The sequence below is a fragment of the Molothrus ater genome, chromosome 3 (genome assembly GCF_012460135.2).
Source record: "Molothrus ater isolate BHLD 08-10-18 breed brown headed cowbird chromosome 3, BPBGC_Mater_1.1, whole genome shotgun sequence".
Classification (NCBI taxonomy): domain Eukaryota; kingdom Metazoa; phylum Chordata; class Aves; order Passeriformes; family Icteridae; genus Molothrus; species Molothrus ater.
In genome coordinates, this window is record NC_050480.2 from 47,655,044 (window position 1) to 47,681,534 (window position 26,491).

The 26,491-nt window shown below is 34.6% G+C and overlaps 1 protein-coding gene across 6 annotated transcripts in view; it reads right to left on the bottom strand.

Moving 5' to 3' along the window:
* The window catches only part of STXBP5 (syntaxin binding protein 5), a 105,694-nt gene that overhangs the window by 41,861 nt on the left and 37,342 nt on the right, over window positions 1-26,491 (bottom strand). For all 6 annotated transcript variants that reach the window (XM_036379420.2, XM_036379425.2, XM_036379421.2 and 3 more), the window contains exons 5-13: window positions 24,068-24,202; window positions 22,868-22,931; window positions 20,401-20,484; window positions 11,390-11,513; window positions 10,270-10,348; window positions 4,157-4,311; window positions 3,050-3,122; window positions 993-1,140; window positions 693-760 (exon numbers count right to left, since the gene is read on the bottom strand). In XM_036379420.2, coding sequence (XP_036235313.1) covers window positions 693-760; window positions 993-1,140; window positions 3,050-3,122; window positions 4,157-4,311; window positions 10,270-10,348; window positions 11,390-11,513; window positions 20,401-20,484; window positions 22,868-22,931; window positions 24,068-24,202 — 930 coding nt within the window. The remainder of the gene's footprint in view (window positions 1-692; window positions 761-992; window positions 1,141-3,049; window positions 3,123-4,156; window positions 4,312-10,269; window positions 10,349-11,389; window positions 11,514-20,400; window positions 20,485-22,867; window positions 22,932-24,067; window positions 24,203-26,491) is intronic.

Genomic DNA, 26,491 nt, shown 5'->3' on the forward strand with positions numbered 1-26,491 from the left:
CTGATTAGGGCTAATGAGCTGTTCTAAAACCACTTTAGTAGTTCTCTCACTTTCAGTGATACACTGCACAGTTATAAATTAACTTTCACTTATGTTCCTTACAGTAAGGAACTGTCTAGTTCTAGTAAGGAACTGTCCTTACAGTAGTAAGGAACTACAGAAAGATCAGTCTCAAAATGATCAGATTTAAGTATTTGCTTGTCCTTTTTGAGATAAAAAATTGGCTTCTCTTTGAGAACTGAGCTCAATAACTGCTTAATGGACCTACCATGCTTTAAAACAGTACTCAGCTATTTTCCAAAAATCAAAAACTAAAAGGTAATTTTGATCCAAGTTACTTTGATAGTAAGCCCTGTCATCACAATAAATAAATAAATAAATGAAATAATAATAATAACAACAACAACAACAATAATAATAATAATAATAATAATAATAATAATAATAATAATAATAATAATAGTGCTGCCTGTGAAACACTTGCTATCATTCTGTTATTACCTTCCCTTACATTCTGCTTTACTTTCTCCGTAACACATCAAGGAGATTATGCCAAGGACATGTCTGGTGATCATAGTTTCATGAATCACTCAAACCACTCATACGAAACAATATTTTACAAGAGAAACAAAACATTCCCACTTCTACTTAATGAGCTAAGAAAGTTATTAGTAGACTACGGTATCACTTACCCTGTAATAATGATCTCTGAATAGCTCTGAGTGATCACACCCCAGTTGCCTCCACTGATAGGCCATTCCTGGAAGATTAACAAATACACTGAGGAAGAAAATATCATACAGTGCAAAGTTAAGGCAAATTACTGCAGATCCTCCCCAGAAATTAGCCACACATATCCTCCCCTGCTATTAGTCACTGTCAAAGGCAGGCTGAGTCAGGTGTAGCTTTGGTCTTAGTATGGCCACTCCTGTTATTCAGAGCTTCTGGTTGTCAGTATTTTAAAATAGAAACATGTGTAGTAGATGTTGTACCTTCTTACTGTAACCTTGACGTTTCTGTCGAGCACCAACTGAATAGAGTGCAGGTATGAGATCCACAGGACAATCAGCAAAATATTCACAACAGGTAACCGGAGACTCATGTATAGTCAAAGGATAGGGATTCTCAAATATAGGATACCTTTAAAAGAAGAAAGAGGCTAACTGTTAATCTAGGGAAAACTTTTTTTAAGCACAGAACACAAGTGAAATATTAAGGATTAAGCTGGCATTCTTTTAGTACAGAGAAAAGTAAATGCATATCAAATTAGATCATGAACAAATACACTAGACAGCTTTACTGCTCACCTAGTACACTATAAAGATAGTGTAGTTCTCCAGATGGAATCTAAAGTTTGTACAGTTTTTAGAGTTTTTCTAGAACATTACTATTCCCTGTCATTTTATATTTTCAAAAGCTTACTAATTTAGTGGCCTGTGGAAAAAATTAAGCTGCTAAGTCTCAGTTGTAGTAACATGGAGCTATGAATTTATTTCTGACTCTTCAGTCTATTCTTTTAGCATAGAAGAAGGAAGACTCCCATCTCACTTGGTATTAGCACACTGTACTAATACAGAAAGTTGTCCAGCATTTTGCATGGACAAATTTTGTTTAATCCACTTGCAAATCCAAGATCACTTTCTGAAAATTACAAATAGGAACACTCAATTACCAATTAGAAGAACATACACACCACTACCTCCATCTGAAAAGTGACAGAGGCTTAATGAGGAAAAAGGTCAATCATACTAACAGAGGTAAATGTATCTGTGTTCAAAGAACATTTATCTCCAGAGAAATGCATGCTATATGTTGTTTTCCCTTTTTTATCTCCCCTTTTTTGGTGGAGGTGAAAAGACACAGCTTCTCTACCCATCTAAAGGAAAAATTAACAACAACAGATGAAAACATTCTCTGCATCAGGAACTTTATGCAGGGCTATATGGAAAGCTACAAATATATTTTAAAAATTTCATGCAGAAGAGGCTTAACTTTAACAAAATATGACAAATCCCTGAGAGAACACAAGGTAAAAGGAAGCCTCTAGATTTTTTTGGTACTAATTTTATTTCTTTTTCAGGTGTCAAAAACCTAATAGTTTTCAAGTCAATCATAACAAAGACCATTGTAAAAACATAAACTGCTGAAGATCTTTTAGTATGAAATAGAATAAGCTTTAACATAACTTCAAATTTTAGGCACTTCAAACTAAATATGAATGTTGACACTTCACGCTATTGGTAAATCAGAATCAAGATTTGGATACAGCATATGGCCACGTAACATTTGGAAAACCTAAATGAAATTGCTAAATAGCTGCAGAGATATCAGGACAAAACTTGATCTTACAAATTCCATAGTCTTCATTATCTGAGGTGTCACCGTTGACTTTGAGGACAAATATTTACAGGTTTTTGTTTTGCCTTAGAAGGATGTTCTTCACAAGAATTTTTCTCCATTGACCATCGGAGATTTTTAATCAGGAACAGTACCAAGGTCTTACCTAGCTCCTCTGCTCCTGATCCCTTAACAGTTAGTTGTTATTGTCTACACAAATTTCAATACCCTTCATAAAAAAATTTTGTAGTGTTTAGAATTTTTAATCACCACTAATAACAGCATATGGACTACTCCATGGACAAAGCAACAAGAGACTCATAATGTTTTAGGCAGGTATTATTAGTGAATACTGCAACAGAATATTCCTTTTAAGCAATTTCTTACCACAGATGTAAACCAGAGAGTAGATGTTATCATTCAAATTTTATATATATGATATTATTGCATCAGTATGGAGTTACTTTAAGCAATACAGGTAGCAATTTATTTGGCAACAAGATCAGTTTAAGTGGTGACAACAGCCAAAATTACTTGGGTTATCTGATCAGTTCTCCCTGCTGCCTTCCTCAAAACTGCAAGATCCCCAAAACTTCAAACTTCTTCAATCTTCTGAGGTATTAGGTTAGACTAAAAAGCTACAAAGTAGAACAGTAGGCTGATCACTGGAGCCAATGATTAAAAATACTTAAAAGATTAAGAAGATTCTTACCCATTTTGTGCAAGGTCAATCAGTACTAAGTCTTTTTCTAGGAGAACAACTACAGCATATGGTTCCTGAAAGTCTGAAAACAACAACAAAAGGTTACCTATTGGTAAATGGAGACCATGCAAGTCCAGCCTCAAGAATGGAATCAGTGCTTCCACTCTGGCAGCTGAGATTACAAAGTCACTTAGATTAATATAGTTTTTGAAGATATTTTATACATGCAGACTCTTCAATCATCCAAGTTAAGTTTGGAAAACTCATGTTCTTTTATTCAATATTCTCAACAGCTCAAATAACAGAAAAAGGAGCATGCAAAGTAAATTCTATAACCAGGTTATATGAGTGAAAGAGCCAATTTCTGAGTAACATCTTCCCACCCCTGAACTGCTTTTCCTCATATTCAATGGAGTTTAAGTTTTACTTGCTTACAAAATGGCTCAAAAGACAGCTGACTTGACAGTAAAATAAGAAACCTGAAAAAGTTTTCAAAGTTTAAATTGCCCTCTTTCAGCCAGATCTCAAATTCCAAGCTAAGCAGTTTAATATACTCTGATGGAAGCTGACAGCTAAAACCATTGGAATCATCAGCAATATAATACTATTAATCTGAAATAACTACCTAAACTATGATAAGAAATCCCCTGCTGTAAAAGAGAGATTACAGGTTAGTTTGAAATCCATCTAAATATGGGAATAATAAAGCCACTAAAAGTTTAAAATAATACAAAAATGCTCCTCATGGTTTAGCACTGACTGGAAAGGCCTTATGTGCCCAAATATCCAGAGATGCACACATATGCTCCACTAACTACAGCTTAAAGTTGTAATGCTTTTGGTCTGCACATGCTTTTGGGATTAAAAAGAAAAAAAAACATGCTATGAGTAATTGGCTTTTTTCTAGACACAAAATTGGCTTTATAATGAACTATTCTATTCATGTTTTGGCAAGTAAAACACATTTCAGTTTCAGACAATAGGAATAACAGATGTTGCTGCTGCAGTCTGATCCGCAGAGATAAAACAGAAAGAGAATAGTAAAGAATATTCTGATGGGATAAAACTCCAACGATAAGAAGTCAAGGTACAGAGAAAAATCTTTACAGAACCTACCATTAGGATATGGAGTTTCACACAGGGTTAGAAAATCAACAATAGAATAATCCATTTCTAGCACAGCAGTACTTTTCCCATGCATGACTGTTAAACAGGGTCTTCTTCCTACAGTGTCATATGACAAGCCTCCTGAGAGAATGATAAAAGGCTCCCTGGAATAAAGCAGAAGCATTGAGGATCAAGTCAGGATAACACACTAAAAGAGACTGGGCAGGTTTTGCAACTTTATGATAAAATTCAATGAAATATCATTAAGCAGAGATGGAGTAAAAATAATGCAAACCAGCTCTCATGAAATATACAGCTTGGGTATGTATTTCAAATCTTACTCTAACTCTTGTTTAAGTCAGACATCTCCTCCAAACATTTTGTTGACTTAACCAATCTTTATAACTCCTTGGCAAGATGAGATTTTTTAAATTGTGCTAATTTAAAGTTGTTTCCTTTCTACTGAGCTGAAGATTCAGATTTGCCAACAATCCCATTTTTCCATAACATAAAACACCCCAGCAAAATCAGGAAGAAACAGTCCCATTTACTTGCTGTACAGTAATATGACTGTCTTGGAGATGCAACCAACTGCTGGGTAAGCTTTAAAGACATAACATCTGTTAAGTAACTTCACACATTTACTCTAGATGTTTTATCTGTTTTCCCCCAACCACCATGCACAAAATTGAAGAAACTACTTTGTCATTCTTTATTCTTACTGCAAAATCAAATAGCCAAGTAGAGCAAAGCAGAGGTATTTCTTCTAGTCTTGAGAAGAGTTTAGAAGCTTCCCTTGAAACTTTTTTGAAAAGCCTTTGCTGGAACATATGTTTAAATACATCCAAATATTTCCAATATGCACATAATTTACAGTTTACTATTTCATTTATTGAAAAACAAGATGAAGTAAATATGTTCATTTTACCAGGTATTTTCTTATTTCCTGATTGTCAAGAATCACTCATTTTAATACTACTTATGTTTGAAATAGGACATAATCCTTTTGAGATAGTAGACTGACTGTAAGTATGCAGCTTACATAAATGTTACTCATTACTGACTATTGCCTGAAATTTCACATTATATTTCTGAAGGAAAAATAGGCACTTTGCATATCTATCAGTTGCCTCTGATCTACTTTTATGCTCACTTTCAGTAGAAGTTCTACCCTTCATTTGCATCTTCCTTGGAAATAGCTAGTATACCAGTATCTGGAGAAATTTATACAGAAAAAAAAAACCCCACCCTGATATATTGTAAAAAGAGAGAAAGAGAGGAAACCTTTTTTTTTTTTTTAATCCTTTCCTATAATACTATCTTTTTCATACTGCCTAAATGGCTTTCCACAGCTGGCATTTGAAACACAAAGTGAGAATAGATATGTCAGAATTCTTGAAAGCTGTATATTAAGGTTTGGTTTATGCTGCAGTTCGTGAGTTTAAGACTTGGCTGAGATCTACTTTGTGTTTGTAGCACTGAAGGCAAAGTAGACTGAGATAAGCCTCCAGCTTCTACAAGTATTTCACAATCTGCTTGATCTTCCAGAAAGACCTATGACCCAAGATTTGATAGGATCAAGGAGCACTGCTGGCTGAGGAAGAGACCTCAAAGAAATGCCCATAAATCAGACCATGGGTCCATCAAGTTCAATATCCTGCCTCCAACAGCAGCCCAGAGTGTATCTCTAGAAGAGGAGGATTAAGTTTTCTCTGAGTATTTATTTAATCTCAGTTTTTCATATTGAAACTTCACACAATCTCTTGTTGTCGGGTCCTTGAAGAAATTTCAAGAAAATTATACACTTGAACTTAGTCTGGTATTTTTCAGGATGTCAGTGAATAGAAAAATACTGAGGTCTCATTGTGTTGGAATTATTTACTGCAGTATTTTTTTTGTCCATAGAAATCATCAGGTTTTTGAAACAACAATGCTGCCAGGACAATTTGTAGCAATTATCATATTTGCAGATTCACTGGGATCACTGACATTAACAAAGTAACAAATTTCAATTTTTAATTTTCATACATCACAGTGACAATTGTATATCAGCTTCTCCAGGTTTTATTTCTCAAGGTAATCAAACTGCTTTGGGCAGGCTTGCCAGAGACAGTATCCTTTAGATGCAAGGAATGGAAGAGCTAAGAATAGAGCACACTGATCTGTCACACAGATTTTTCACAAATGAATCAAAGATTAAACCTGACTTGAGTCTGCCAGAAAGACCACTAAAAGTTTTTGTATGAATTCTTCATATTTTCATGAAACCATGGATTTACCACAAACTGTACATTTTCTAATTAAAATGTTGCCCTTCACCTGTGTTACATATTAAAAGATTAGTGCACATCAATTAGAAATACATAATTTAAAATAAAAATGTAGAAGATTTGTACTTTGTATAATAGATGAGACTGATTCAGCTTTGGGAATTACAGTTTACCTACCTGAAACAATGGAAGACATTTTAAAAAACTCAGGATTCAGATCTTAGAGAATTGCTTTATAGCATTTTTTAATAGCAATTTATAGCAGCTGCTCATGCAGAGATTCTTTGAAACAGTTCAGCTTCAACAGGTTTGCAAGTAATCCCCTTACATGAATTTCCTCATCAGTGAAATATGTAAAATCACTTGGAGAATACTATAAGAAATTGACTATAAAAGGAGGCAACAGGTCATTGACAAAAAATTTCAGAAAACACAGGATTAGGTCTTGCAATGTATGAATACATAGTACAATTGAGAGTTGAGTGGCTCACAACCCAGGAAGGTGTTTCTGTTCAATTTTAGAAGTAAACTATCAAATGTGAGCCAGCTTCTGACAATCCAGATGTGTGAGAGAACGGTAAACAGAGAAATCAGGTCATTGGTACCATCTGGCTTACTTTTCAAACCCTGAGTAAATCTATGGAGAAGTTAATCCTAGTATGAAGATGGAAAAGACTTCAAGAGTTAGTTTACCTTAATACTTGAAGTCCTGAAGTAATAGTGAAGATAAAACTATGAATTTATTTTGGGAAGTGTGGTTTTAAACTAATAAGGTGACACAAGAAAATAGCACTATTCAAACTAAATGAACAGATTATCAACTTTTACTTGGTGGGAGGCACCATCACTAATGTAACCTCAGGATCCCAATTACACACAATCATCTCACTAAGATGACTCAGTCAGTCAATGAGAGCTGCATCAGCTACCAAGACAAAACCCTTCTGAATTATGTTTTATATGGAGACTTTGGAGCTCTAATTTCTATTAGACACTGGCAATTTTACCATAATGCTAATATCAACTAGAGTATTTTACTGTAATGCTAACATCAACCAGAGTAAATACCGGGCTCTGAGCCTGCACATGTGGAAAGTGGTCTCAGGAAGGACTGAATCTGGAGGGGGAGGGAATTGCAAAAGGAAGCTTGAGAGTGCCTCTAGAAGAAAAAGTACATATAAAAGCAATATGGGAACCAGAAAGCTCGAAAAGTAAGCTACCTTTGAAATTCAGTGCTTCTGAAAAGGATGAAGTATTTTAGATGATGAGTGGCTGCAGTACAGTGACATTGTGCTCTGAGATTGCAAAATGATGTCACTTTGCACAAGGAATATATGAAGAATGTACCTTTTTTCACCCCTTATTCATCAATAGTAACCTTTCTCCCAGAAATAAAGCTACAGACATACTCTTGTTGTAGAGTAAGTTACTTTGGCTATGGACACTTCACTTTTGGCACTATTTGCAAAAACTTAAAAACCAAACCAACCAAAGAAAAAGCAACAGAAAACCCCACAAAGTTAGCAAGTAAATAGGTAGCCAATAAAACCCAGGAAAAGCCTCATGTCCTTCTTTTGTCCTGATCCCAGTTTTACAATATGAAAAATGAAATGCAGGAAAAAAAAGTGAGAAGGAATTAAAAAGTGCTGCAACAGTAAAAAGAATAGTGCCTGTAGCCCTTAATATAGGGTACCATACATTATGGTCCTTCCTTTTGCGTGGTTCTGAACCACTTTTCCCAAAACCAGCTTACTAGAATTAGAAGCAGTAAAAAACCCACTTCAGATCATATAAATGAAATGTTTTCCACTGGAGGAAATACTGAAACAGACGTAGATCTTTGAGCACTCTGGATAGATAAGGGAGAAACAAAAAAGGGGTGATAGAAAAATGTTCAAAACAGAGCATGGAAATAGTGAACATTTTTTCCTAATAAAGATTTGAAATAAAACTTAAATAAGCAATAAATAGTATCTCTTAAGTGTAAGCTTTTTTGCTTTGTTCTGATTCCTTCTGGTTTTTTCTATAATTTGTTTTTTAAGAACAGCTATCATGAACTGCCACAGAAAAAAGTTTATTTGATATGTTTCTTACATTGTTTCGTAGCCTGAAAAATTTTGTCCTGTCCAGAAACGATTCTCCTTTGTGCTACAGAAATTAAACCATGAATAAGAAATGACAGCACTTTAGATAAAAGTTAAAATCTTGCTCATATTAAACAATTCCAAATGATAAATAGAAAAATCTATCAAAAATTTAGGTATTGAAAGGTAGTTCTGTCTTGCCTTAAAATTCTTGTAAGATTACAAGTGAAACTGAAAATTGAGTACAAACTGAAGTACACACAGCAGTAAATGAAAGCAGATTTCCAGTGCACTGCTTCTCTACCACAGTGCACACTAGTGCGGTTTTGCTTGTTGCAGTTTGTTTTTGTCCCCCTCTCTTACTTAAAGTTCAGGAAGGGTTATCAATAATTGTAGATTTAATAGTGCACTGAAGAAAAAAAAAAGATAGATTAGAGAGAAGAGTAAATTCAAATGTATCAAAACATTCAGTTTGGATAAACACCAGAAAGTGAGAGGGGCAACAGAAAAAAAAAAAAAGCCAAACCAGGAAAAAGTAGCTTCCCCAAACTAGGATTATTCCCCAAACTTCCCCATCAAGGATTATTAGAAATTATACTAGAATAAACTCCTCCATATACTATGTGAAAAGTCAAGTAGTTTTCACATTGTAATACTATGTCACAGAAAAAGCTCCAAACTAATTGTCTCTTTCAGAATGACTATTCAGAATAAAAGAAGGCTTTTGATTGCAGAAACTGTAACTTGCTGAAGCTGAGATTTTTTGATTATCTCTCTTTAAATCAGATGTTGATATTTCAGTTGAGAAAGGATTACACAGATAGATGTAGACTTTTGCAAGTAAAATATGGCCTTCCAGATGATGATAGATTTTTATAAAACTGGGAGCCAGCCACAGTTTTAAGTTTCTATTTACCTCATTTTTAGCAGAAAATAATAACACCTAAAGCCAGTGATATTATGAGTATATAAACACAATACTGCATTGTATCATTTAATAAACCATCTCCTACAGATCTGAATGCCTGAAAAGCAAATAAAAATGGTACACAAACCCCCCCAAATATAAAAGAAAGCAAACAAACAAAAAATCAGCTTCTGCAAATAGCTGAACAGATTTGCATGAATATTTTATCATTATATTGCACTTCTTACTCAAACACTTTAGAACCACAAATAAAAGAAATTCCACACAGTTCAGGAAATCCATCCACCCTAGCTGCAGTCTGGGTAACAAAACATGCTACTTTATAGATGTATAATTGCATCTGAGCCTCTTGTTGCAATTTCTGCTTTTTTACATTCTCAATATGCATAATTAGACATATTTCACGGCATAAATTACTGCACTGTACTAGAAAAACTTCTGTTAATAACATTTTAGGGCAGAGGAACATCTATTCAAAATTAAGAATATTCAATTTGGGATACTATTTGCCAAAGTTCAATTTATCATGTCTGTGTTTTGGTGTCTTACTTGCTTCATCAGCCTTTTTTTCTTCAGAACTCTCAAAAAACTGAGCAAAAACGCAAACAAGTTTTAGTAGCATGAAAGAAGAGTGTAGATAATGAATTAGCAGCATCGTTGGTTTGTATACAGCAATTCATTCACACAAATTTCTGTATTTTATTAATCAATATCTGATTTATTAAAGCTAAAACAAAGCTGTACCATCAGAATATGCACCCCAACAAAAGGGAAACAAAGTCCATTCCCAGAGTGTTGCACTGTTACATATGCTCATTTTGCATACAAAACAATTCTTACCCAGCTCTAGTTGTTTTATATTCCACCTTTAGGATAGGTTTGCAGGGTTCTGGCTTCTTTCCATCCTTCAGCTGCTTTCCTAAAGTAAATTATTTTCCTGTGTTAATCTTGCAGTTCGGTAACATTATGGCAAGTAATGAAATTCAATGTGCAGCTTGAGAAGTATAAAATTCACACAACATACATTCAACAACTTTGACAGTAATAGAATATACCTTGGAATAATATAATTAAACATTTCTTAAAGCTCTCAACACACCAACTTTGAAGGTTTAGGCAAAAGAGCAACTCTAAACCTGAGTGCTGTAGAAAATTTGTTTTCAAGCATATAATCCTCCCCCCTAAAGTAGGAGATTTAAAATTTATGTTGTGCCTACCCTTTTGCAATTAAAATTGGTCAGCTTACAAGTAAAGCGAGGTTTATCCTAAGTATTATCCTTAAGGGCTAAGACTTCAATTGAGCATGAAAAGCCCGCTCTCTCATAACTGTGTAATTTCCTCACTGATACATCCACACTTAAAAATCTTAAGTAAATAAGTTGCAAAGACATGAAATAGAGACATGCACACCATGTAAGCCTGGCATTTGTGTACAACTTACTAGAAGAGCAGCAGTATATTTCACAGATGAACAACATGCAATGATAATTTCCTAGATTAACATTAATGCAAGACCTCCCAGAAGTGGGAACATCTTACCAGCTGCTATTCTTGTTCTGTTACAAACCCTCACGAAAATTTATGTGCTAATCTACACATTTATACATAAAACAGGTACTTGCTTATATGTATTTTAAACAATCTATGGGATTCTGATACAAGCAAAAAGCAAGTCCTGCAAAATATGCATTAGTTAACTCTGAGATCAGTGCCATTGTGTGAAAGACAAGCTTTAAGTTTAGAGAATTAGAGAAAGCTGTACTGATTTGGATTCTTATTTCATAAAGATTTTTCTTTTTCAAGTGAAATCTATGAGAAACTGGCATGACTGAGAAAGATTTTTACTGCATTGCAAGTGCACTTTTAATACTTGTTTTTTGCAAAACACACTTCTATTAAAAACAAGTTCTCTGTGTTTTAAGAGCTGTCAAGTGCAGTCAGTATCCATTTTTCACCTTACCATGTGGAGTGATTGTCTGGAATGGTTTGGTAGGAGATTTTACATTCCATATGGTCAAGGTACCATCTGAGTGACTACAAATGAATTGTTTGCCTTCATGATGCCAAGCCACAGAGTGGATAGCCTATGCAAGAGAAAGCAGAACAATATAAGTTGTGTATCTTATTATCATTTTATTCTTGTACCTTCCTCAATGACATTAAACAGAAAACGCCAATTAGAAAAATTACTAATTAAATAACACCTATCCTATTATGTCTTAATTTACCTACGTCAAGTTTTCCAAGTTTTTTTTTTGTACATAAGTAGTACTTTCAGACACACTTTACCTATCAAAAATACTGTGTTCTCTGTTTAGGGGGAACCCACTCTCCTCAACATAGTACTGAAGTATTCTTCCATGAAGGGTAACATGAAGACAATAACTTCAAGCATTTATTTAAGCTTTGCTAACCATAATTTTTCAGTATTGGGAAAAACGTCTTGTCCAGACAAAAAATATGGGATGAGATTATTAAGTTCAAGTATTACATATTGTTTTGAGATGTTTATATGAATGTGCACAAGTGGCAAGCATTAGGACAAAACTTCCATAAAACACAAATTGAAGTAAGAAGACTTTTTTGAAATGATGATGATGAAAGCAAAGTATTAGCCTGGATGCTCTAATATTGCAATGGCAGCTTTGAGGTGCAGGAAAGCACAAGAATCTACTAGTAAATCTTTCCATAAATACAAAATCATCTCTAGATTCCTAAAAGTAGGAATGGAATGATTACACCATGCCACATAAAAGCTACAGAAAACAGCTAAATAAATGAAATCTAGTTGCTGCCTTCAGGCAAGAGGAAAGTAAACAATGATGCAAAGAATACAAATAAGGCAAAAATATTGACTAGCAAGAAAAGATTGGTGCCATTTCTGCATCCAGCACCTCTGTTAGTATATGGAAACATGATGGAATCATTAAGTGATATTCAAAGGAGTTTTAGTTATAGCATGAAAGCATCAGTAAATAATGAAACCCTAAAGTATTTCTCTACTATCCAGAGGGTGCAAAAGGAACTGTTAACTGCAAGAAATACTGAACTTTGGTATTACTGAAAATCTAGATTTTATTATGAAGACATTTCTCTAGGTAAACTAGAAAAACAGGTGCTGAATAAGTGAAAACTGATGGACTTTACCCTCAGTGGACACCTTCAGCAGTGATTCTGTCTGTAAGAAGGGCTTACACTCACTCCAGCTCTGCAGGGACCTTGGGATTTCCTCTGTGAGGAAACCTGGGTGTGTGAGCAGTAGAGAACTGTAACCAGCAATGACAGCTTAAGCAGCAATTACTGGGTGAAGAGCACATCTCAGGACAGATCCAAGCGAGCTTTGCTCAAACTGATTATACACAGATCAGGTCTTCATATTTCATGAAGTTATACAGAGAGACAAGACAGTTTCCAGCAAACTGTATGGGAGAATCCAGAGCTTAAATGACAGAGAAAAATGGCTATGCTACGTGAGTCTAGAGTCTCCAGTAAAAAATTCCCCAATATAAATTAATATAACATCTGGATATATGTAAACTACATATTAAGTTTAGCATTTCTTGGTGAAATTTAATATTGTTCCCTATGTATTGTGGAATCACCATCGATTTTTTTAAGACAGATTTTGTGTACCAGTATCACATCTACACATGTAGCTCAGAAACAAACCTACATGCCTCACATGATGTCTCCTACTATCAAAGTGAAATACTCTTGCTCATTCTGCCTGTCAAATAAATTTTTATATAGCAAAAACTGGTATTATAAAAGAAATCTTGCATAAATATTGAGTTTTTATTTACCAACATTATACCAAATAAAGCAAGGGGTCAACAATTTTGAGCATGCAGACTCAGTAAAGAGAAGGCTGCATTTAAAAAGGCTCATCACTGACAAAATAAATGTCTACAGCAGGCTTAGCAATACAATATAATCAGTACATTTTACATTATCTTCCATATGAAGTCTAACCTTGACAACAGTAGGCAGCCCATAGTGTAAATGAAACAGTTTGATCCACATTTATGTAGAAATAGATCTTAAGAACTATTTCTACAGTAAGAGAGCAAGTTTCAAAAAAGGAAACAAGAATAAATCTGAGAAATGATCACTTCTTTCCTTTCTTGAAAAAGATGTCAAGAGACGGGAAATGCAACAACTTGTTACTCTTGAAACAGCATTAATGCTTAAGAAGATAAAAAGATCTGAGCACAAAGCAGAAGAATGACTGCTCTCACTTTCTGCAAGGAACATGGAGGTTAAAAAAAACCTCTGAAAGAGAACAATGAGCCTTTTGGCTTTATGGTTATTTACTGCCTAGTTTTAGTCTCTTTAGTTTTAGAGTCACTTGTTATATTTAGTAATGCAGCTAAATATTTTTTAAAATGTAACTGAAATATATGCTTTATGTTTTTTAAAATAATCCAACTAACAACTCTGTGGGCTAGGTATGATAAACTTTTGCATAGGGCAATATCCTTTGCTATCACACAATTCACAAATTCTTGTAAGCCTAAAAATAAAAACCAACTTCATAAGTAGCTCCAGCACTATCTCAAGGTACACAACAAGCTGGCCTAGTGACAAGAAAGTTATAAAGAAAAGAGCACAATAACCTTAAGTAGTACTAGTTAGCTGATAGTACTAGCTGTTGACTAGCAAGAATCTCAATCACCAAAACAAAACTGATATCTGAAAAATCATCTCTATACACAAGAGCAAAGAAGTTTTAATATTTTCCAGAGTTAATATTAGTGCTGGAATCTGGAGGAATGCATAAAATAGAAAAACTAAGCAGAATCCACTGGGTCTGCAAAAGAAATCTTCTAAGACACTAAAGAGCCACTAGGAGTAGTATATTTTTATTCTAATATTTTACACAAAACTTACTGATGCAGAATAAAACATTCTGTTTTAATCTTAATTCTCATAATGATTAAAACTTACTGTTTTCTTTTTGGTACCATAATGCAGCAGTATGCTTATATCAGCTGGTGCAGATTTAATTGTGTCACAAATAATTTCTGGTCACATGGGACCAGAAAGTAACCCCTTATAACAAGATCATACCCAAGTATCACAGATGATTGTTGCTATATTTAAGGCATTTGTATCCATAATTGGAGTTGTCTGCACAGGTAAACCGAGTCCTTCCATTTACGAACATGAACCAAATTCAGGGAACCTTTACAGAAACTCAAACAGAAAGGACTCTAAGAAAAAAGTAACCAACTTTGTCTAGATAAAACTTTAATTAATTACCACTGAAGGTTTCCTATTAGAAATATTCCTACTGCCCCTTCACTTTCCTTCAAATTTAACGTACCTGTTCAGGACTCTAGGGAAGTTTGTCTCAAAACTTCTGAGACACTTATGTATTTTCTGGGAAAGGGGGGAATTGAATCTTACTTTTTTGACTAACAACACAATTGACTTTGCTGTCCTACATATGCCTAAACTTTATTAGAAATCGTAGAATCTATCCCTGAGTTTTATGTAGAGACAGGCTGTTCTCAAACACAAAATCAATTCACCATCTGTTCCAGAAAGATGATCCCACATGGAAAAATTACTGCTATGCTGCCTGCAAATAAGGTGAGTATACCTGATTTTAAGACAGAAACATTTTTGCAGCAACTGCAGCATTTAACTGAAAGAGACTTCGCAATCACAAATAAACCAAAAAAAGTCTGAGGAACAAAATTAAAAGCATGTATATGCAAGACTCCTACAGAAATACCTTAAGTATATCACTAGCTTTTCAAGAGATTATTGCATACTTAAAAACATTTTGCGAAATTTATTTTCTTCTGCAATAGCTTGTAAATATCCCTGGAAATAACTATTAGTTCTTGGTACTTTTAGGAAGTACAAAAATGAATAATTTAAATGCAACCTTGCAATTTAAGAGACAAGTTCATCAATAAAGATCGAAGCTTTTATGGTATTTTTCCACCAGGGGAATTTAGCTGTTTCAATTCATTAAATACTGATACAAATAATCCCATTCTTTTAAATTAATACATACTTTAGCCACATGCATATGATTTTGGAAAATTTTGAGACCACTCTTCTCATCTGTCATGATTTAACCCCAGGCAGCAACCAAGCCCCACAATGCTGCTCACTCACCAGTAGGACGCGGGGTAGAATCAAAAAAAATGGTACAACTCATGGGTTGAGGTAAGAACAGTATAATAATTTCATTAAAAAGAAGGACTCGGCACAACTAAAACATCAGTTTAGTTATTCATGAATACTGAAGTTATTCATGGTGAATCTAAACACATAACTCTTTGGTTGGTACTAGAAAGAAAATTAAACCTATTCCAGCCAAAACCAGAACAGTGCATGGAGGATTTCAATTATGTATAAACACAAAAGTTATTAATTTAAGCAGTTTACCCTGTTTTCAAGAGAATTTTTTAAATTCAGTTTTCTAACACCAAATTTAGACTACTGCAAATATGGAATGCACTAGAGACATTGATAAGTCCTTTCATAATTCCTTGGATTTCTCAATGATCCTTTACTCTTGTGACATTAATTGAGCTTGAAATACGCTGTGCATGACTGGCAAAGTCCATGATTAGTTATTCTGCAAACCAGCCTGGTTATTTACCATATCTTATCCAGATTTCACAGCCTTATTATGACAGTCCTTTAATTTCCAAGAATATGGGCAGCGTTTTTGCTTAAACATGAATGGATGATGATACTGACTCCTTTTCTACCAGTTCACCAAAATATACAAAGAAAGTATTTTAAAACTTGGGAGTACCTATGCTAACTCTCTTGTCAACAACCTAAGGAAGGGAAAAAAATGCTGTGAAAGGAAGAAAACAAACAAACAAAATGTAGCTAATGAGACTTAAATGACAATACAACATGAAGATTGTTTCAATGAAATGAAATACATTGACACACTTTGGTTTCTGGCAAGTCACATACTGGGGTTGTTTCTCTTTCTCCTGTCCTCTTAATTTCACAAGCTACTTTGACATGTTTTTAATGCTCTAAAATAATCTCTTACACTCAACCATGTACCAGAACATTGAGTCTAAAAATAGTAATCTATAATGCATTATAGTTAATGCTGTCAAAGCTTACTTGACATCAGAACAAACAAAATATTATTTGAAGAACAGACTTGATTATAAAACAAGCTTTAGTTTTCAGAAGTTACAGTTGAGGGATTTGGGTTTTTTTTTTAAGAAAAAGCAATACTTGAGAAATTTGTTTAATTTCTTTCATGAACATACAGGTTGGGAAATGACTGCAATATAAACTGTATTTCACACAGAAATGCACAGCTTACTTTCCTTTAATCCTCAATGTCTGCATATAAAAGGCTTAAGAACGATGCAAAAGGAATTTAGACTTACTGTTTCATTGAACCTGCCCAAAACAAAAAGGATGTTTTGAGTAAAAGGTTTCCAAGAAATTTCCTAAACAAAAGTTCATTCACCTACAGTTCCACTATGTACAAATAATTTCCTCCAAATTCTCTGAAAAAGAATATTACACTTGTGCATTATTCTAAGTAATTTTAAATATTCAAAGTATTGTTGTTAAAATAAAAAATATACATTACTTTAAGTTCAAGATTTAATTCATAATACAGAAAGATAAAGTACAAATTATAGCTAAATTCTCTGAATTTTCCTGTAAGTAGAATGTTCTGGAGGGAAGAACATGCCAGCAATCAGCAGTAACCCTAATCATGACCTAGAGCTGCTTCCCTCAGCCATGGTTAATGTCACCCAACTGCTCCTGTCCTTGGGGTGAGTGTCCTAGTGTCCTTGTGCTACAGCTATTGGCCCAGGGTGCTGGGAAGGTGCACGTGTTCAGAGAGGAAGAAAGTGTGCACAGTGTTCCATTAACCTGGCTTTCAGGCAACAAATGAGCCTGCCCTACCACAACATGGGAATTTGCTTCAAGAAAGCCTCCTAAAGGTCAGGCCATTCGAAATGAAACCAAGCAGGAAGCTACAAACCCATATAATTGGATTCAACATCTTCCCTCAGGAAATAACAGGTATCTTTCCACAGACCTCTGGACATGCTGAGATTTTGACCCTCATTATGATCTTCCTCTGCTAAGGAAGAAAGGATGACATTTGGATCCCTGCACACATCTGAAGTTTTGAGTTAAGAAAGTTGCATCAAATGATGGTGAAAGACCTTCAAGTAACATGCTTTAAGAATAACATCAACTACAAAGCGACAAGAGAGGAGGAAACCAATGCAATGGCAAAGTTTCTAGCAAATGTTCTTTATGCTATCAGTGTCCTGGCCACCCTGCTCATGATGCCTGAGGAAGCCTAGCCACTCACTAAGACGGCAAATGTGACAAGATTGGACTAAGTAGCTCTCTTCTTACTGGTTGTCAACTCCTCACTCAGAAGAGCCCTCATCAAGAACAAGCAGAGAACCAAGCGCATAAATCCTGAGGCTTCATATCCTGCTCCTGCTACGAGGCAGAATGTCACATGCATTACCCTCAGTGAGAGAAGAGGTGAAGCATGTTGTGACATTAGATGCTCCCTGTCCCTTGAGGGTAGGTTGGCACACGTGTTCATGATGGAACACAGCCCTTACAGTCAGTGTATGAAAGAAGTTCTCTAACAATGCCATGAAACCAGGAAATCAACAAGAAGCTAGCCAGAAAGATTCTCTGCACAGAAATGTCCAAATTCACACAGTTTGGTAGCAGGAAACAAAATGGCAAAGAACTTTGCTCTGTGTCACAGTAACCAGAGACAAAGGAGATCTCTTGAGACAGGGCACTGCTCCACTGCTCCATTCTGAGTCTTCTGTGTGTGCACTCCCATGAGCAAGGAAACCACTACATTACCAGATTGTCACTTTTTTCTCTTCCCTTGCTAACCATTCCCAAGTTGTGATAAGCACATTTCTTTACTGGGTCTGACCTGAGATATTTCATTACTTCTTCTGCAAAAAAAACCTAAAACTGAAGATCTAGATGCATTCACTTCTAAATCCTAAAGAAATTCAAAGATTTAACACCTGAACTATTCACTGATCTCTGCAGCCTCTCAGGTCAGAATTGGTTCCAAAAAGTACTGAGACAAATATTAATTTTTAAATAAATGGACCACCAAAAAAAAAAAAAAGCAGAATAAGCAGCATGGTCTACCTTAGGTAAGTTTCTAGAAACTGCAACAAAATTTTAATAAAGAACAGAGTTAATTGACATATGGATGAGTATAATACACCAGGATAGAAGTAGTCAACATGCTAAATACCTTTCAACATGAGAGGTAATTATAGTCAAACAAACCTCCAAGAATGGTAACAGGCATGAGGTTTATGGAAACACCACTTAAGCTGTCTACAAAATTTTCAAAGTCCTTGAACAACGTATCTCAAAGGAAGCTAAAACTAAACAGATTAGATAGCTTTGAACAAATAAATAACTGGTTAAGGAAGTAAAGCAATCTGGAGTAAAGACAGGCTGGCACTAATTGATTAGTTCATGGATGAAGTTAAATGGTAGAGACCCTCAGGGATCTCATCTGCTCAGTTTATTCATAAGCAACTTGGAAAATTAGAACACAACATTAAGACAGTAAAGTCTGCTGACAGTACCAAACCACACTCAAAGCAGAAATCAGGATTTCAGTGAAAAACTGCCAAAAACCTTCAATTTTTACTGTCCAACTATGTCAACAAAAAACAATGCCTAAATGTCAGGACTTTGACCTGACAAGTAACACCTGAAGGACGAGTCTCTGATTTTATAGTTGGCTGTTTCAAGGAAGCATCTGCTTTATGCTTGCAGCATCAAAAGGCTAATCCAATATCAAGACCAAGAGAAAAAGAAAGCAAGACCAAAGGCAATTATTCCACATGATAAATCCAGTGTGCCCACATCTTCATATATACTATGCTGCTGTGTTTCTGTTTTACAAAACAAAGATAAAATAGAATGGTTAAAAAAGTTAGAGAAGAACACAACAAGTAAAAGGTCGAGGAAGAAAAAGATGATAAAGACATGGGTAAATTTATTAAAAAAAAAAAAAAGGAATTAATTAGGTTCATGCAATGAAAATGGAAGGGAGAAAGATTGCTCTTTCCATAACACATTCTGGGGCTTATATGGAAATTTCTGATGATCTAAGGCTTAGATTACTTCAGAGCCTCTCCTCCAAGCAAACTCTTAATTGGTAGAATGCACAGAAGTACAGGTACTGAGCCAGAACTGCCACCAAAATAACCCAACAACCCCATCACCCTCCCCCAGCAAAAACCCTAAAGCTGGTACTGAACAATAACAAAGCCATTTTACAGTTAACAAAATGCAATCAAGACCAATTTTATATTATTTTAAATTAAATACATCAACTTGTATATTATGCTGACTCATTTTTCTTAATCTCAGTTGTTCAAAAAGTCTGTTCTCTCAAGAATCAAGTTTTAAAGAAATGAATGGCACCTAATACCATTGTTTTTTTAAACCTTCTCCAGTCTTATTTCAAAGAGAATTGATCATGATCTTATTCTACAGAGAAAAGGTGGTTAGAGAAATGTTGTAGTGAGACTATTTATTTAGTGCTTTTTCCCCTGCCCTTTTCTCTTGCAGTTCCCAGAATATGTGAGAGATTCCAAATTACAGAAATTGATAAACCACCTTCTTTCAACTTAAGCCCTTAACACAGGTGAAAGTCACACGATTAACAGAAATAAGACCTAAAAGCTTAGTGAAGAAATCCAATCCATGCCACCATTCATTACTTTACAAAATTAAACTCAGTGAAGTTATTTGGTCTGAAGTTTATCATCCAAGCCCTACTGCTCTTTTAGAGAAAATTTCCAGTACTTGCAATTTCAAAGAGACCTACTTATTGATCCACTAGTGACAGAAGCAGGAGATTAAAAAATAATCAAAGTCACTATTTGAGTAGTGAATTATATCCTCAGAGTAAGTAATGCAGATGAAAAATGTTACCTCATCATGTGTATATCTGTAATCTGCCTTCTTTGACTTCAGGTCCCATAAAACCACCGTCCCAGATTCAAAGCCAATCAGAAGCTGCAATAAGAAAATACATTAATTTTTTATAAGGAAAATCAAAATGATATCATTTGCAATGCCTGAGGTTCTTGTCCAAAAAGACATGCAGCATAATAGTACATATAGTAACAGCAAGTCGTTATAAAAACAAAAATTAAAGAGGCAAAGGCCTCAACATTAGAAAGGTTTACTTTGTACTTATTGGCCTCAAGTTCCAGAAAATATAATGGACATTCATGCAAAATTAGAAAAAAATTAAAGTATCCTTCTGAAGTTTCCTTGGAAATCACTTTGAGTTGCAGAAAGACCTATATTAACCCTTGCTATGTGTATTCCACCCTGAGTGAAAATAAAGGGTGTTGAAAAGGAGAAGTTCATTGTGCATTTCCCTCATTGGAATTCATTCTGCTTAAATTTGCTGGAAGAATACAACACTGGCCCTGAAGTTCTCAGTAAGAATTCACTGTCTATAAAGAAACTATGTACTATGAGATTTCTCCAGAAGTTAATCACAATTGAAATAACTGGCTGAAGGAACCTCAAAATCATTATTTGTTCATAGGAAAAAAGCTAGATAAACAAAACTAGATAATTTCCCAAATAATCTTTTTGCAAGAAGCAAGTTTAAATCTTTACTGCAGGGCATGAAGACTCAAATTTCTCAGATTTCTCTCAAATTTCTCAACACATCGTTGACTATTTACGTGTTTCAGTCTTCCAACTTAACTGCTACTTCTCTTAATGGAAAAAAAAGAAATAAACCATGTCCAGCATAAGGCAGTAGTAACAATGTAGTGCCACACCTAGAGGTTTTGCCTGGACAGTGTTTTCAGAATGTTAAGATTTTCAAAGTATACAGTTGTCTCCAGTACTAATAGATGTCTTACAAGCTTACAAATAAAATATTTCTTCTCTTTTAGTGCTATAAAGCACTAAAATATCATAAATATTAGACATGTTTGATCTAGTAGAAGTGAATATTCAATTTTTCCCGTTAACATTATGTGTATGTAGGCAAGATTATTTTTAAATGATCATATGTCATATACTATAATTTTTCTATTTTAACTTAAAACATTAGAAAATCCACTGTGATTAGAAAGCTAAAAGTATGAACATATTTTAAAAGTGTGTACACAGGGGATTTTTGCAACTACACGGGGCTTTTTTAGTAATGTTTTCCTTACGAGAAATAAGAAAAGCATAAGGTTAAGATCTCAAAACACTTATTTATAGCCTGATGAATAAAACCAGTAATTTTTAAACTTTAATTGACAATAATTGGATGTGGGGTGGAATACATCAAAATTAATTGATCACTTGTATTTCCTGAAATTACAACAGCTTCATTGCATTCATATGCTAGAGTCCATAAGCCTGGAATGTGATTCAAACCTAATTCTACAGAGAAACCCATTAGTTATGCACTTACTGCAGTGAGCATCATACTAATGAAAAAAACTCTACTCATTAAATTCTCTGCTGGACTGAAACCTCAGGTGTTTAGGGTACAAGCTGATAACTAGCTAAAGCTTTCAAACCACTGCTAAGACAGTGGGATCATTCCCTCTCTCCAATTTAATCTACTAGTGACATGAAAAACACAACACAGACAAAAAATATTCCTCCAGCCTATGTAGAGCACTAGTAAGCAAAATTGTTTGTCACAGGACAAGGACTCCTGTCTTGCAAGGGCTTCAAGAACATGCACTGTAAAACTTCTTTTTAAGATGAACAGATGATTATGCTAATAATATCTCATAAGAATGAAAATACAAGTCTAATACATAGATCTTTCTCACATATTTTGGTTTATTTTTCTGAAATATCTTGCTTTTCTGTAGGCCAGTTTCATCAGCAAACAGCATCTAGTGATCATAATAAATGGCCTAATATGGGAGTATGAGTTAGATGCCAAATTCCACAAAACCCTCAGATTAGTTAATCTAAAGACAAAGTACATGGTATTCTATAAAAATATGCTATATAAATAAGCATATTAAAGTTGTGAAATAACACACAAGAGCATGATAAAGTGGAATTAATTTCTACCACACTTTAAGCATTCTGGTTATGATTGATTGGGTTTTTTTGTAACATCTTAATTTTTATCACCATAAGTAGAAGTCTCTGCTTTTATTTCCAAAAGTTTTGCAGCTAATCATTTTCATCTCTGTTTTCAAATGACAAGATGATTCATTCCAGTAATTTGTCCTACACTCATGTCCGTACTTGGTTTTATGTTACTTTCAATGAAGTAACTTTATGTTACTTACAACAAAGGCCTAAAACCTTTGTTGTCTTCATATACTTAATACTTCCTTAAATAGCAGTGGTATCTATACTTTTAAAAAGTCTTGCTGTGAAAATAATGTATTGAAGAGTCTTTAAAATATCCTACCTTTCCTTCATCCATTGGATTGTCACTAATGTGGACAACAGGTCCTGGGTGAGATTTGGATGACCTAAAACCAAAATATTTCCATTAAAAAGAATTGTCCCCTGCCCTTAATGGCATCTCAAAATGATTTGAAGTTATACAGATTCTGCTGATACAGACTCCACATAAGCAAGTTGTGACATTTCAAAATGGAGTTACTTTCACTTTTATCTTCAAGCCCATAAATACTGTGTCTGTTTGTAGACATTTAGTTTCTGTCTTAAGGAAAGACTAATTTATTGCCTATCAACAACAACAACATTAAAAAAAAAAAAAAACCAAAAAAAACACATTAACTTTAAACATTTTATCTTAATATCTGTTGTTAGAGAATTGACACTGTAAGATCAAATGTTGACTTTTACACTGGAATACAGGTTTCGCCATTATTTATAAACTGCCCAAGATGGCCATTGTTACAATAACACAGAATTAACACTTTATGTGGACTTCCTGCTATTGAAGAAGATGGACTAATACAGAGCTGTGTTTGCTTCAACACCCTTTGGCAAGTGACAAGACTTCACGTATGTTGGAAAGAAGATGTACTGGGAACAAAACACCAGCACAAGAAAGAGCAGCACACAACTACATCTTTCCCCCACTATATTTGTACACACAATTTTAACACTGAAAAAAGGAGATGCAGTGACAATAGCTATAAAATGTATTTTGGTCTTGGAATAGACTTAATTAAATTTGCATTTCAGAAAGTCACTTCCAATTCAGAATATATCAGCCCTATTAAAAAATGCATTATCTTTACACTTTGGTCTTTAATCCCCAACTGCAGAAGCAACATGTCTGTCCAAGTACCAGCCACACCATATTTTAATGTATATTATTTTTTCTTCTGCTTTATCCCAACACATGGTGATTTTTAAATCTATTTCTATACTGTCTATTTTGTCTATTTCCATGTCTATCCCAGGAGCTATGATAAAATACTGCTAAATTGTAGAAACATATATTAACATTAGCACCTCACATTCTTAAAAATAAAAATATCTACATGACTATGTACTTTGATAGCGTATGTAGTGCAGTAAGATGAATATGGAGGCCTCTCTAGATAACAATGACATTCTTGCAAATGATGTTAACAACAGCTGGGACATTGCTGTTCCCTCCCCTCCACAGACAAAAATTAGTTAAACTCACAGTTCAATGGCTTTATTCCACATGATGACATAGCCTGAGAGAGTAAATGATTCCACATTGACAATGTGAATGTTTCCTCTTTCAGTGCCCACATACAGCCATTTGCTTTGGAAAGGCAGGTGACAAAATGTTATCCTGAAAGAGAAAGCCACCAAAAAGGAAATAAAGAAATGTCTTTTTGATATCCTACATTGCAAAGTCTATGCTACCAAAAGGTAAAAATAAGGCAACAAGCAAACAGCAATATATAAGACAAGTTTGAGGTAAAGTAGAAAAGCCAGTACATGACCAAAGTAAGAGATGAACAAAGTAGAACCTTAGGCTGAACAAAAAATAGAAAGCAAGCTATTCTAAAACTCATAAACCATAAAAAAAAGAAAAGAAAAGAAATTACAGTCACCTTTAAAAATTATTGAAGGTATTTGATTACTGTCATGCCAAACTTAAAATACAATACTCCTATAGTCTCTAAATCTCCCTTTGGAACCTATCTACTTTCAAGTTTTAAAGAACAAAGGATTTTAGAAGTCTTCACATGCAGATAAGGCTGATATCAAGTAAGGAGACAGACAAAAGATATAACTCAAGAAAAGTAAGTTCACATGTCATCTAAATTAATGCCAAAAAAGCAAACCTTAGAATAATCCTTAACAATTATAAAAGTAATTTTAAAAGTAGTTTAAATTTCAGGCTGCAGCTTTACTTGAATCATATTTTAATTTTCCACCTTTTAGTCTTTTCTTCTGCTAGAAAGGTGTACCTGCACAAGACTCAACAGCTACCAACTGTATGTACCAGCAGAGGACTCCTCTTTGACTGTAGCTCCAGCCCAAACACTAGCATTTGAAAACCTGATTATTTCTGCACCCTTGGGTCCTGATTACTGTTGACTATTTCTTCAAGATAAGGAAATAACGTCTGAACAAACTGACAGAATGTTAACTTGAAATTGGAGTCTAGAAACTTTCTGGAACCTCTAAACCATTTTAATCTGACAGGGTCTTACATTGAAAGAAACTGCCAAATTACTTAGCTATCAAACTTGGGCTTTCAGAAATGTTTTAGTGATAAGGTAAAACAATTATTCAACAAGAATTTGTTCTGTCGGCTCTAATCCTTAGCTTCACAATTTTTTATGTTCTTGTTTTCTCCCAATTGGGTTGCTTATTGCCAAATCCATGCATCACTTCACAAGCCTGTTAAGTATTTATGCAAAGAACAGCTTTAGATCCTTTGCATTAGATGCTGCATACGCACACCAACTTCAGCTGAAAGGAAAATCTAACAGCAGCAAAGACAGAAATTGCTGTGGCTGAAGAGATCTTAATTTGCACTGCAGGTTTCAAAAGTAAAAACTTCTGTAGTGATACTACCTGGATTCAGATTTAGATACCCCTGGATCGTGGGTCTTTTTTACTTACTTCTCCCTAATTAGGAAATGGACTTTGCTCAAGCAAATACTAATCTATCTGCTTTCCAACTCAATTTCTTGTCCTTGAACATTTATGCCAAAATAAAAGACTGTGTTAAAGTTTTCACTGATGTTTGACAGAAAAAAAAATACTACATACATGATTTAAAATGCCCTTCCAACTCAACTTGCAGATGTTGTAACACATTTAACAAAGAACACTAATCTGCAACCACCACAGGTTGAAAACTTGTGTTTCCCCAACATCCTTTAAAAAAAGGATTTTGATGGAAGCTAAATCACATACATTGGTACAGATTCTTCCTAGGCAGGCAGAATGATAAGATAAACATAAACCTTCAGCACTCTGGAACACTACAGCAGCTTTTTGTGCCAGCACTCCACATGCCAGAAGTAGCTGGCAACCACATCAGTTGGATCCAAAACCATGGCCTAGCAGCCAGAAAAGATAATCAGTAGCAGGGTTGTAGGCTTGCTTTGATTAGCAAGTTAATATTGTTAATTACAATTGTCCAACGCTTTCGTTATGAAAACCAATCTATTTCACATCATTTGAAGTGGGCAAAAAAAAAAGTTTGGCCTTCAGTTTTGACTGTTATAGCCCAAGGGCAACATTTAAAGTAGCTCCTCAATATTCTTGATACACTTCTTGAATATGCAGGGATTTTCAATTTACTGTCTCCTTTGTGCAACTGAGATTAATTTTGTCCAGAGTCAGCAAACAATGAACTGATTCAATGCTAATAGCAAATGAAGAGAACAAATAGCTTCACAAAATATTTACAAACTCTCAAAGGCAGGAGGTTGAAAAGACTTCAAAATTGAAAGAATAGGCACATAACAGAGTTCTTAACCTTATTCATCAAAGTATTTTACCATTCTTCTACAGACTTGTGTGATTTTTCTATAAACTAAGAAATATTCCTAGATCTTTTATTTCACAGAAAAACTTGTTAAATCCAAAAGGAATGGCATGCTGATCCTGCTATAAG